Source organism: Salvelinus sp. IW2-2015, linkage group LG22, assembly GCF_002910315.2.
Source record: "Salvelinus sp. IW2-2015 linkage group LG22, ASM291031v2, whole genome shotgun sequence".
Taxonomy (NCBI): Eukaryota; Metazoa; Chordata; class Actinopteri; order Salmoniformes; family Salmonidae; genus Salvelinus; species Salvelinus sp. IW2-2015.
The window spans coordinates 37,062,715-37,075,827 of NC_036862.1; the positions used below are offsets into that span (position 1 = coordinate 37,062,715).

Here is a 13,113-nt window from a genome sequence, read left to right on the forward strand (position 1 = left end):
CTTTCTGTTCTTTTACTTTTGTCATTTAGCAAACACTCTTATCCAGAGCCACTTACAATTKGTGCACTCATCTTCAAATATKTATCAATTAGTGCACTCATCTTCAAATATCTATCAATTAGTGCACTCATCTTCAAATATCTATCAATTAGTGCACTCATCTTCAAATATCTATCAATTAGTGCACTCATCTTCAAATATCTATCAATTAGTGCACTCATCTTRAAATATCTATCAATTAGTGCACTCATCTTTAAATATCTATCAATTAGTGCACTCATCTTTAAATATCTATCAATTAGTGCACTCATCTTTAAATATCTATCAATTAGTGCGCTCATCTTTAAATATCTATCAATTAGTGCACTCATCTTCAAATATCTATCAATTAGTGCACTCATCTTTAAATATCTAGGGGAGACAACCATATATCACAATCGTAGCAAGTACATTTTCCCCTCAAAGTACAGTAGTTATCTGCCAAGTTAGTGTTAGTAMAAAAAGAGAAGTGTTGGTTCATTTTAATTCCCTGCTTTGTCATTAGGTAACTTGTAAACACCAAAAACACAGGCCCACACACACACTTTTACTCGTAGCTAAACAGCAAACCTGACCCAGCAGCTGCCTTCATCATTCAGACACTAGATTGTTCCTGACATGAGTTAACCACTACACTGGCTCTTAGTACTGTCCCCTGGAAGACCTRTCTCCTCCCTATCCTGTTATTTAAGTCCATCTCTCTCCTCTCTCCATCTTTCTCTTATCACTCATCTCCACTCTCGTGTGTGTCAGTGGTATGTCTCAGTGTCTGTGTGTGTAGTAGACAGTAAATGGTCATCAGTAGTGGTGACAAGTGATCTGTGATTATGTCCACTTAGATGGACCTGGGACAGATTCACAGCCAAGCTCCACTCTGCTGTCCTCTTCCTGCTGACGCATTTTGTGTCTCTCCCTCACACCCAGCCATCCACACACCGTCAGCCCGTATCCCGTGACTAACCCGACCACTTCTGATTAACGGTGCCGTTTATCGCAGTATGGGTCAGACTTGGTTTTACAGTTTTACACACAAACACAGGGTAGAGCAGACTGTGTTAGTCCTACAGGGCCTGTATGGCTGCGTTTAGACAGGCAGCCCAATTCTGATATTTTATTCATGAATTGGCCCTTTTTTTTTTACCAATCAGATCTAAAAAAGATCATTTGGAACAATTAGTGGGGGGAAAAATCTAATGGGCTGCTTGTCTGAACGCAGCCTACGTTTAGTTCTGAAATACAAGCCTACAGTCAGTTGGAACTAGATCAGACAAGGGGGAGGTGAGTGTATCTCTGAATGACCAGAGGCACCTGTGTGACTCAACGGWYGGCACCTCGGAGCCACTTCATGCACCATCTCTGCTAGCGCTGCTAATTTCATGTGACCGAACTATGTTACGTTTGGGTGTGTGAGTGTCTCTGACTGACATTAACATCTTTTGTGTTTTATTCTGTCTGTTGTATTTAGGTGCATTGTGATGTCTGGGCAGTCTCRTGCTCAACATCTCCAGAAAAAGCATACCTTAAGGCAATTACAACTGTAAATACAGGCTGTTGATCTGGAGGGAGATGGGGGAGTCATGGAAGATTCAGTTTGTCGAAAAGGGCTTTTATGGATACCACACACAACACAATCTAAATAATGGCTTTCAAATTGAAGCTGGGTTTTCGGTAATGTCAACTGAAGGGACGAGTCTTCATACTGTAGGCTATGTTCCCTTTCAATAATAACAAGCATTGCGTAAGCAGTATTGTTGTCTTCATGTAACATTTAATTATAATCTTCAATAACCCTAATCATCTAATGATTTGTTAAAGGTATTATACAATCGACCCATCCTCGGAGCGAACACACAGCCAAGGATTTCCTTGCTTTTAATCTCCAGAGAGTTGTGGTTAAATTGTTGCTGCAGATTTATTAAATATCCTTCTGGCAGTGTTATTGATTTATCGTTTTATGGTGATTGAGGTCGTGTAGCTAGATAAGTGAGGGGGGATGGGGAGAGACTGAACATACTTTTGTTCATGTAGTGTATGTGGACACCTGCTCGTCAAAAATCTCATTCCAAAATCATGGGCATTAATATGGAGTCGGTCCCTRCTTTGCTGCTTTAACAGCCTACTCTTCTGGGAAGGCTTTCCACTAGATGTTGGAACATTGCTGCGGGGACTTGCTTCCATTCAGCCACAAGAGCAGTAGTGAGGTTGGGCACTGATGTTGGGTGATTAGGCCTGGCTCGCAGTTGGCGTTCCAATTCATCCCAAAGGTTCTGCATGGGGTTGAGGTCAGGGCTCTGTGCAGGCCAGTCAAGTTCTTCCCCACCGATCTCGACAAACCGTTTCTGTATGGACCTCGCTTTGTGCACAGGGGATTTCCCTTCACTGGAACAAAGCTCCTAGCCCGAACCATGAAAAACAGCCCCAGACGATTATTCCTTCTCCACCAAACTTTWCAGTTGGCACTATGCATTCGGGCAGGTAGTGTTTTCCTGGTATCTGTCAAACCCAGATTCGTCCATTGGATTGCCAGATGGTGAAGCGTGATTCATCACTTCAGAGAACGCGTTTCCACTGCTCCAGAGTCCAATGGCGGCGAGCTTTACACCTCTCCAGCTAACGCTTGGCAGTGTGCAAGCTCGGCCATGTAAACCCATTTCATAAAGCTCCCGACGAACAGTTCTTGACCTGACGTTGTTTCCAAAGGTYGTTTGGAACTTGGTAGTGAGTGTTGCAACTGAGGACAGACCATTTTTACACGTTAGGCGCTTCAGCYCTCGGCGGTCCCATTCTGTGAGCTTGTGTGGCCTACCACTTCGCGGCTGAGCTGTTATTGCTCCTAGATTCACAATAACAGCACTTACAGCTGACCGGGACAGCTCTAGCAGGGCAGACATTTTACAAACTGACTTGTTGGAAAGGTGGCATCCTATGACGGTGTCACATTGAAAGTCACAGCTCTTCAGTAAGACCATTCTACTGCCAATGTTTGTCTATGGAGATCACATGGCTGTGTGCTCGATTTTATACACCTGTCAGCAACGGGTGTGACTGAAATAGCCAAATCCACTAATTTGAAGGGGTTTTCACATACTTMTGTATATATAGTGTATTTCAATGTAAARTATTTGTGTCGGGGCACACTGCTTTGGCAAAGAAAAAACATTTAAGAATCGCACATCCAGGAAAATGCCCGCTGTGCATGTGTAAGTATGTTTTGCATCCTATGGTTGTCTGTGCCTCTCTCTCTGTGTCTGTCTGTCATGTGCAGGTTTGTATGTCTGTCTATGTGTATGCAGTATGTGTTTATCCAGGGTGTATGTATGCACAATCCTGGTAGTGTGTTTTCTGTTTTTGTGTCTCAGGCCTCAGGCTGGGGGTATAGTCAGGCACATGGGCAGAGAAGAGGTCAAGGTCACTGAAGCGATAAATGATCGACATGAATTCCGCCCTGTCGCCCGCTGCAGCTCGCCGATTTGAATTACCCTTATAGCCTCAGTTACATTCACCATGTGTTTACTATGGGGACAGAGAGCTGGTTCTTATAGGAGGGGAGGCTGTATGACTAGTGGTGTACTATATCATAGTCTAGCCGACTAGAACCAAGTCTACCTTCAATTATTGTTTTATCTCAATTACCTCCAGTAAAGTAAGAAGTACATTATTTACAACTGTCAGTATTCAGTTGATTATGGCAAATTGGTTTAAGATACAAATACACGGAATATGTTCTGCTGGCATTGCACAGTGTGGCCAGATGGCTTAGTGTGTGGCATGTAAAAAAAATATATAAAGGATAAAATCACATGCAAACACTAGGCCTATTTGATTTGTAGGTTATGTCTTGGTTTCTCCTGCAGTTGCCTGTAGTAGTCTAGTGTCTCCTCCGTCAGTATCTGCGCCATACATTAGCATAGSCCTAGACTAAAGTAGAATGGTCTCATATGGATGGTAAGAGGGGCAGGGTTAAATCTGATATTATATCTGATTGGCTGTGGCGGATGGAGGTAGTGTAGAATAGTGATGCAGTAGAGCAGAGTGGACAGATATAACTCCACCAGGCAGCGGCTCGAGCTGATGTTTGACTGCATGCTGACTGCGCGAGCATCTCTCGGTATCTTCCGATCCTCCTCAGGCCCGCACCTGGACACACCGTTTCCCGCCCACCGGAGAGGAATACAGCCAGCCAACTGCAGGGATGAGAGGATGAAGGAATGAAAGGATGAGTAGTTCACACAGACAGAGTCAGAAAGCCGTGAAGCCGCACATGATTTGATAGTAGAGAGGTGCGCAGCAGGCAAAATACTTCCAACTGGGATTTCAAAGGGAAAACAAAAAGGACAACCGTTAAAACCGTTAGACATGAGATTCAGCTMGCGAATCTAGTCCCTATCTGGACGTCGCGATAGCATATTTGTTTTTTCTCTAAATGCTCGCGTGCCGTTAGTGTCGCTCTTGACCGGCGCGCGCGCCTCCCAATCTTTCCCACGCAAGTGAATCTGATGAGTCCCCGTAGCCGTGTGTTGTTTCGTCGCCGCACGCGTACGCGCCCGGACTTCTCGCGCTTAGCAGCAGCAGCATGTCCTCGCGCAAGATCTCGTCAGAGTCGTTCAGCTCGATGGGCTCGGAGTGCCTGGAGAGCCCTGGAGATGATGGCGACTCCTGCCCATTTTCACGCATCTGGAACGGCAAGAGCCCCGTGGAGAAGCTCGCGTGCCCGTTCGAGGACGCACCGGGACCCAAACGGGCGACAAGACGGAAGCGCGTGAACCTGGACTCGCTCGGGGAGAGCTTGAGGAGGTTAACGTCGCCCACGGTAGGATACAGTAACAAAAACCGCAGATTTTCTCCGGTATTTCTCTCTCCCCTCTGCATGCATCACCTGCGTGATTACACAAGGGCCAGCACCCTGGAGATGACTGTTAGAATAACGAGAGAAGAATGGGTAGTAGATACGGCCTATTCTATATCACCCATTACTGGGTGATGAGGTTGTTCTGGGTGAGTTCTGGTGAGTACTGAAGGCAGACTGTTTACAGCGTGTAGTTTAGCTGGCTCCCTCTAGCCTCCTCTGCCCCATCTGCACTGACATGAAAGAKGTGGACAGGTGAAATAAAATACCAGGCAGGGAGGGCTCCAGCATACAGCATCATTAACTGTGTTTACAGAACAGTGTAGATTAAGGAATAGAAAAAAGCTAGATATTAACGATGCATTTGATGAGGATTATTGTGATAAAGATATCCTGGTCTAATACAAGACTCTTTTTAATTTCCTTGGTCCAAGGGAAGTGCTTACCTTGCTACTCCCTGGCCAAAAGCAGAGAGACCACAGCCTGCTTTGAAATGAAATATTCATGATACCCACTTCTGTCAGAATTAGTACTGGGTCTGGTCATGTGCCTCAATACTTGTAATAAGAGCCCCCCCCCCCCCCCCCCCTCCCACACACACACACTGCAACTATGTGTGACCCAATCGGACAAAGCAAGGCAGGAGTGGACCTCTCTTAGCGACCAGTCAGCCGATGACGGGAACAGAGCATGACTTGGTGTTCACTTCACGGTCCTGATACTATCAACCAGGCCAGTCACGTGACCCAACAGAGTACACACACACACAGCATCTTACACACAGATGGGCAACCCTCCCCCTGTCTCCACACATTATACTGCTTGATAAGAGGGAGAAGGAAACGCTGAGGAGAGAGAAAAGGAGAGAAAGTACTGCTTGAATAGGGAGAAGGCATATGAAGAACAGATGATGGAGGAGGAGGGAGAAGAAAGAGCAAGAAGGTACAAGATGATGGAGGAGAGGGAGAGAGAAAGAGGCAGAGGAAGGATACAGATGATGGAGGGAGGGAGAGAGGAAAGGAGGCAGAGAAGGATACAGATATGAGAGGAGGGAGAGAGGAGAAGCGAGGGGCAGAGGAAGATACAGATGATGGAGGAGGGAGGAGGGAGGAGGGAGAGAGAGTAAGAGCAGAGGGGAGACAGATGATGGATGGAGGGAGGGGAGAGAGGAAAGGGGCAGAGGGAGATACAGATTATGGAGGGAGGGGGAGAGAGGTAAGGAGGGCAGAGGAAGTATACAGATGATGGAGAGAGAAAGGAGGCAGAGAAGGATACAGATGATGGAGGGAGGGAGGGAGGAGAGAAAGGAGGCAAGGAAGGATACAGATGATGGAGAGAGGAGAGGGAGAAAGAAAGGAGGCAGAGGAGATCAGATGATCGAGGGAGGAGAAGAGAAAAGAGGGCAGAGAAGGATACAGATGATGAGAGGAGGGAGAGAGAGGAAAGAGAGGGCAGAGGAAGGATACAGATGATGGAGGAGAGAGGGAAGGAGGGCAGGAAGGATAGATACAGATGGAGAAGGAGAGAGGAAAGGGAGGCAGAGGAGAGATACAGCATGATGATGGAGGGAGAGAGAAAAGAGGAGAGGTAAATAACTAAAGACACAAATGAACACATTTTTCTTTGTGTGTGTGTGTCGGTCTGTGTGTGTTTGTTTGTTTGTATGGATCAGCCAGCTGATCCACTGTGTTTAACAAGACACCACCTTTTCAAGGTATGTGTGTGTAGGATTAATGTACAGACTTTTGGGATGTGAATGTTTGCTAGTGAATGTGATAAAGATGTGTGCTTGTCATTGTGTTTACTGTTTTCTGATGGTAATGTGTGGAGAGAGTGAGTGTGTGCGATGACGTCTGTTCTGTGAATGAATGGCTAAAACAAAGGATATTCTCAAACGGACACTGTATGTATAAGTGATTAGCCAGATGCTGGTCTCCTGCACACCAGGTTTCACAAGCGTATGATCCAGATGCTGGTCCTGTACACACAGGTTTCAGCAGAGGCCGTTAGGATGAGCCAGATGCTGGTCTCCTGTTAACCAGGTTTCAGCAGAGCGTGATGAGCCAGATGCTGGTCTCTGCTACACCAGGTTTCAGCAGAGCCGTTAGATGAGCCAGATGCTGGTCTCCTGTACACCAGGTTTCAGCAGAGGCCGTTGGAGTGAGCCAGATGCTGGTCTCCTGTACACCAGGTTTCAGCAGAGGCCGTTGATGAGCCAGATGCTGGTCTCCTGTACACCAGGTTCAGCAGAGGTCGTTGGGATGAGCAGAATGCTGGTCTTCCTGTACACCCAGGTTTAGCAGAGGCCGTTGGATGAGGCCAGAGATGCTGGTCTCCTGTACACCAGGTTTCAGCAGAGCCGTTGGATGAGCCAGATGCTGGTCTCCTGTCACACCAGTTTCAGCGAGGCCGTTGATGAGCCAGATGCTGCGTCTCCTGTACACCAGGTTTCAGCAGAGGCCGTTGAGATGAGCCAGATGCTGGTCTCCTGTACACCAGGTTTCAGCAGAGGCCGTTAGATGAGCCAGATGCTGGTCTCCTGTACACCAGGTTTCAGCAGAGCCGTGTGATGAGCCAGATGCTGGTTCCTGTACACCAGGTTTCAGCAGAGTCGTTGGATGAGCCAGATGCTGTCTCTGTACCAGGTTTCAGCAGAGCGTTGGATGAGCCAGATGCTGGTCTCTGTACACCAGGTTTCAGCAAGGCCGTTAGATGAGCCAGATGCTGGTCTCCTGTACACCAGGTTTCAGAGAGGCCTTTAGATGAGCCAGATGCTGGTCTCCTGTACACCAGGTTTCAGCAGAGGTCGTTGGAGACCAGATGCTGGTCTCCTGTCACCAGGTTTCAGCAGAGGCGTTAGATGAGCCAGATGCTGGTTCCTGTACACAGTTTCAGCAGAGCCGTTAGATGAGCCAGTCTGTCTCCTGTAACCAGGTTTCAGCAGAGGCTGTTAGATGAGCCAGATGCTGTTCTCCTGTACACCAGGTTTCGCAGAGGCGTTGATGAGCCAGATGCTGGTCTCCTGTACACGCAGGGTTTCAGCAGAGGCCGTTAGATGAGCCAGATGCTGGTTCTCTGTACACCAGTTTCAGCAGAGGACCGTTAGATGAGCCAGATCTATGGTCTCGCTGTACACATAGGTCAGCAGAGGGTTAGATGAGCCAGATGCTGGTCTCCTGTACACAGGATTTCAGCAGACCGTTGGATGAGCCAGAATGCTGTCTCCTGTACACCAAGGTTTCAGCAGAGGCGTTAGATGAGCCAGATGCTGGTCTCCTGTACACCAGGTTTCAACAGGACCGTTAGGATGAGCCAGAATGATGGTCTCTGTAACCAGGTTTCGACAGATGGCTGAGATGAGCAGATGCTGGTCTCCTGTACACAGGTTCAGAGAGGCCGTGGATAGCAGATGTGTCTCTGTACACCAGTTTCAGCAGAGGCCGTTAGATGAGCCAGATGCTGTCTCCTGTTACACCAGGTTTCAGCAGAGCCGTTGGATGAGCCAGATGCTGGTCTCCTTTACACCAGGTTTCAGCAGAGGCCGTGGATGATCCAGATGCTGGTCTCCTGTACACCAGGTTTCAGCAGAGGCCGTTAGATGAGCCAGATGCTGGTCTCCTGTACACCAGGTTTCAGCAGAGGCCGTTAGATGAGCCAGATGCTGGTCTCCTGTACACCAGGTTTCAGCAGAGGCGTTAGATGAGCCAGATGCTGGTCTCCGTTACACCAGGTTTCAGACGAGGTCGTTAGATGAGCCCAGATGCTGGTCTCTCTGTACACCAGGTTTCAGCAGAGGCGTTAGATGAGCCAGATGCTGGTTCTGTCACACCAGGTTTCAACAGAGGTCGTTGGATAGCCAAATACCGGTCTCCTGTACACCAGGTTTCAGCAGAGGCCGTTAGATGAGCAGATGCTGGTCTCCTTACACCAGTGTTCACACGTAGAGAGAGACCGTTTAGATGAGCCAGATGCTGGTCTTCGCTGTACACCAGGTTCAGCAGAGACCGTTAGATGAGCCAGATGCGGTCTCCTGTACACCAGTTTCAGCAGGCGCGTTAGATGAGCAGATGCTGGTCTCCTGTACACCAGGTTCAGCAGGTCGTTGATAGATGCCAGATGCTGGTCTCCTGTAGTACACAGTTTCAACAGAGGCGCGTTAGATGAGCCAGAAGTGCTGGTCTCCGTACACCAGTGTTCAACCAGGAGACCGTTAGATGAGCCAGATACTGTCTCCTGTACACCAGGTTCAGCAGAGGCTGTTAGATGAGCCAGATGCTGGTCTCCTGTACACCAGGTTTCAGCAGAGTCGTAGATGAGCCAGATGCTGTCTCCTGTACACCGGTTTCAGCAGAGCGTAGATAGCAGATGCTGGTCTCCTGTACACCAGGTTCAACAGAGACCGTTAGATGAGCCAGATGCTGGTCTTGCTACACCAGTTCAGCAGAGGCTGTAGATGAGCCAGATGCTGGCTCCTGTACACCCAGGTTTCAGCAGAGCTAGGGTGACCCCAGCTGACACGGTGTCTTTTACCAATTGCTACACGATTGTTGATTAATGTTCATCAATTAAACCCTCTCCCTCTGGCTCAGTCTCTCGCTCGCTCTCTTGTTCTTTCTCTCCTTCTCTCTCTCTCTCTGTCTCTCTCTCTCTGTCTCTCTCTCTCTGTTCTCTCTCTCTCTCCTCTCTCTCTCTACTGTCACTTCTCTGTGTGTGTCTCTCTCTCTCTAGTTTCTCTCTCTGTCACTCTCTCTCCTCTCTTCTTCTGTCTCTCTCTTCTCTCTTCTCTCTCTCTCTCTTCTCTCTCTCTCTCTTCTCTCTCTCTATCCGCTCTCTCTCTCTCACACCGCGCTGGCAACACACAACACTCCGCTCTCAGTCAGAGGATAGTTTGGTCGTTGTTGATAGGTAGAGATAGTGTTTTTGTCGTTGTTGATAAGAGGATAGTGTTTTTGTCATTGTTGATAAGAAAGAATAGTGTTTTTGTCGTGTTGATAGAAGAGGATAGTGTTTTTATCATGTTGATAAGAAAGGATAATGTTTTGTCGTTGTTGATAGAAAGGATTAGTTTGTCGTTTTGTAAATAGTTTGCGTTTGTTGATAGGAAAGGATAGTGTTTGTATAGAAGATATTGTTTTGTGTTTGTTATAAGAGAGGATAGTGTTTTGTCATTGTGTATAGAAAAGGATAGTGTTTGTGTTTGTTATAGAAAGGATAATGTTTTTGTCGTTGTTGATAAGAAAGAATAGTTTTCGTTGGTGTTAGGAAAGGATAATGTTTTTTGTCGTTGTTGATAGAAAGGATAGTGTTTTGTCGTTGTTGATAAAAAGAATAGTGTTTTTGTCGTTGTTGATAGAAGAGAGATAGTGTTTTTTGTCGTTGTTGATAGGAGAGGATAATGTTTTTGTCATTGTGATAAGAAAGGATAATGTTTTTGTCATTGTTTGATAGGAAAGGATAATGTTTTTGTCATTGTTGATAGGAAAGGATAGTGTCTTTGTCAGTTGTTGATAGAGAGGATAATGTTTTGTCATGGTAAGAAGGGATAATGTTTTTGTCATTGTTGATAGGAAAGGATAGTGTTTTTGTCGTTGTTGATGGGAAAGGATAGTGTTTTTTTGTGCCAGTAATACATTGCTGGAATGTTAATAAAGTATTAAATGCGGTCTTCTGAAATTATCTGTTATATATTTATATTTAGGGCCCTGAGTTTTTAGCGACCACTTGACCCGACCAGGACAGCAGMGTGCTTATATTTGTCCTATTCCACACATGTACAAGTGTGTATTAATGTGCATGTGTGAATTTAAAATGTGTTTTTTTTGRATATCCCAGAGAGTGGGGCCATGGCCAAGGTCTGCCATTTTCAACGGTGACCCTGGAGCAATGAGGGTTAAGTGCCTTGCTCAAGGGCACATCGGCAGACTTTTCGCCTTGTCGCCTCGGGATTCAAACCAGCAACCTCTCGGTTACTGGCCCAGTGACATTTTTCTTTTTTCATCTTCTTTCAGACACAGATGGTTCAACAGTCTTTACAGAGAACCTTAGAGTTCTACAGACAGAAAGAGATCAGGTAAGGACTGCTGTGCTGCGTGTGTGTATGCGTGTGTGTATGCGTGTGTCTGCGTCCTTGAGAATGGTGTAGTAGAGGTAGCTATAGGCCTATGGGAAGAGAGAATAAGCATACTGTGAGTAATGATTTCTAGTAACATAGTGAGGTCACATAAGAGCAAGGCTACTGTACTGTTTTCTGTTTTAGCTCATATAAATCTGTTTTAGCTGATATAAGTGTTATAAATGAGAAAACCATGTAACTAATTCATCCGTTACATAACACGTGTGTTTGTATTTTGTGTTGCTCTGTGTCCTTGTTTTGAACCGTACTGAACATGTAAAGTGTTGGTCGCATGTTTCATGAGCTGAAATAAAAGATCCCAGAAGTTTTTCATACACACAAAAATATTATTTCTCTCAAATTTGTTTACTTTCCTGTTAGTGAGCATTTCTCCTTTGCCAAGATAATCCATCCACCTGACAGGTGCAGGGGACAATAAAAGGCCACTCTAAACAACACAATGCCACAGATGTCTCACGCTTTGAGGGAGTGTGCAATTGGCATGCTGACTGCAGGAATGTCCACCAGAGCTGTTGCCAGATAATTTAKTGRTKATTTCTCTACCATAAGCCGCCTCCAACGTCATTTTAGAGAATTTGGCAGTACGTCCAATTGGCCTTACAACTGCAGACCACGTGTAACCACGCCAGCCTAGGATCTCCACTTCCGGCTTCTTCACCAGCGGATCGTCTGAGACCAGTCACCCGGACAGCTGATGAAACTGAGGGTGGGCCTAGCTCCCCAGTGGCTGCATCCCTGTCCAGTCGTGAAATCCATAGATTAGGGCGTAATGAATTTAATTTCAATTGACTGATTACCTTATATGACTGTAACTCAGTAAAATCATGGAAATTGTTGCATGTTGCATTTAGATTTTGTTCAGTATAGTTTGTTGTGTGTGTGTGGTGTGTGTGTGTGTGTGTGTGTGTGTGTGTGTGTGTGTGGTGTGTGTGTGTGTGTGTGTGTGTGTGTGTGTGTGTGTGTGTGTGTGTGTGTGTGTGTGTGTGTGTGTGTGTTGATCTCTGTCTATTGGGTGGTAAATGTGCTCATTAGACATAGCGGTCAATATTACAGTAATGCCCCGGTAAATATTACGGATGCCCATTGGTTTATAAACAGACCAGCAATGAGGCTCTCTAGCCTGTTATAAACTGGTTTGAGTCCTGAATGCTGATTGGCTGACATCTGTGGTATATTAGACCGTATACCACGCGTATGACAAACATTTTATTTTTACTGCTCTAATTACGTTGGTAACCAGTTTATAATAGCATAAGGCACCTCAGGGGTTTGTGATATATGGCAATATACCACGGCTAAGGGCTGTATCCAGGCACTCCATGTTGCGTCGTGCTTAAGAACAGCCCTTAGCCATGGTATATTGGCCATTTACCACACTCCCTCGGTTCTTATTGCTTAATTATATAATCTCTCTGTCCCATTCCGTGTGTTGTGTGTGTGTGTGTGTGTGTGTGTGTGTGTGTGGGTGTGGTGTGTGTGGTGTGTGTGGTGTGTGTGTGTGTCAAAGGTGCAGAGAGGATGGGAAGGAGGAAAAGAAAAGTGTTACTTTGGAGAAGTGTCCTTTTGTGGATCATTGTGGTTCTGGAGAAGAGGCAGACATCTCAGGAATACTACAGTACATGGCTACTCTACAGGGTCAGTATCACTCTACCATGTGACTGAGTGTGTGTGTCGTGCATGTGTAGCCCATCGGTGTAGAGTTGTGTGTTGGCAGAATGTTATTGGTACTGCCTGTTTACTTTGTGTGGTGGTGGTGTGTGAGTGGGTGTGTGTGTGTGTGTGTGTGTGTGTGTGTCGTGTGTGTGTGTGTGTGTGTGTGTGTGTGTGTGTGTGTGTGGTGTGTGTGTGTGTGTGTGTGTGTGTGTGTGTGTGTGTGTGTGTGTGTGTGTGTGTGTGTGCTTTTAATGCTCCATCTCTCTCTAGCTGCCCCGCACTCCCACTCTCCTCCTCCTCCCATACCTCCTCCATCGCATCTCCACTTACCTCCCTCCATCTTCTCTCCTACTCCATTCAGCATCTCCATCTACGTCCCTCCATCATTGTACCCCACGCTCGCCTACTCCTCCTCCATATCTTCTCTAAATCTCCATCTCCC

At 46.4% G+C, this 13,113-nt stretch overlaps 1 protein-coding gene across 1 annotated transcript; it reads left to right on the forward strand.

Moving 5' to 3' along the window:
• The first annotated feature begins 4,102 nt into the window (after positions 1–4,102).
• Positions 4,103–12,676, forward strand: LOC111949903 (guanylate cyclase soluble subunit alpha-2). Its single transcript, XM_023967238.2, has 3 exons — positions 4,103–4,849; positions 10,894–10,955; positions 12,526–12,676. Exons 1-3 carry the CDS (start codon positions 4,613–4,615, stop codon positions 12,674–12,676), a joined length of 450 nt encoding a protein of 149 aa, XP_023823006.2. The 5' UTR covers positions 4,103–4,612.
• Positions 12,677–13,113: the final 437 nt, after the last annotated feature.

Excerpts from the sequence above, each read along its gene's own strand:
- LOC111949903 (XM_023967238.2), top strand. The coding sequence starts at position 4,613 with ATGTCCTCGCGCAAGATCTCGTCAGAGTCGTTCAGCTCGATGGGCTCG. Across the intron at positions 4,850-10,893 it reads GGAGGTTAACGTCGCCCACG|ACACAGATGGTTCAACAGTC; the intron begins GTAGGATACAGT and ends ATCTTCTTTCAG. Across the intron at positions 10,956-12,525 it reads TACAGACAGAAAGAGATCAG|GTGCAGAGAGGATGGGAAGG; the intron begins GTAAGGACTGCT and ends TGTGTGTCAAAG.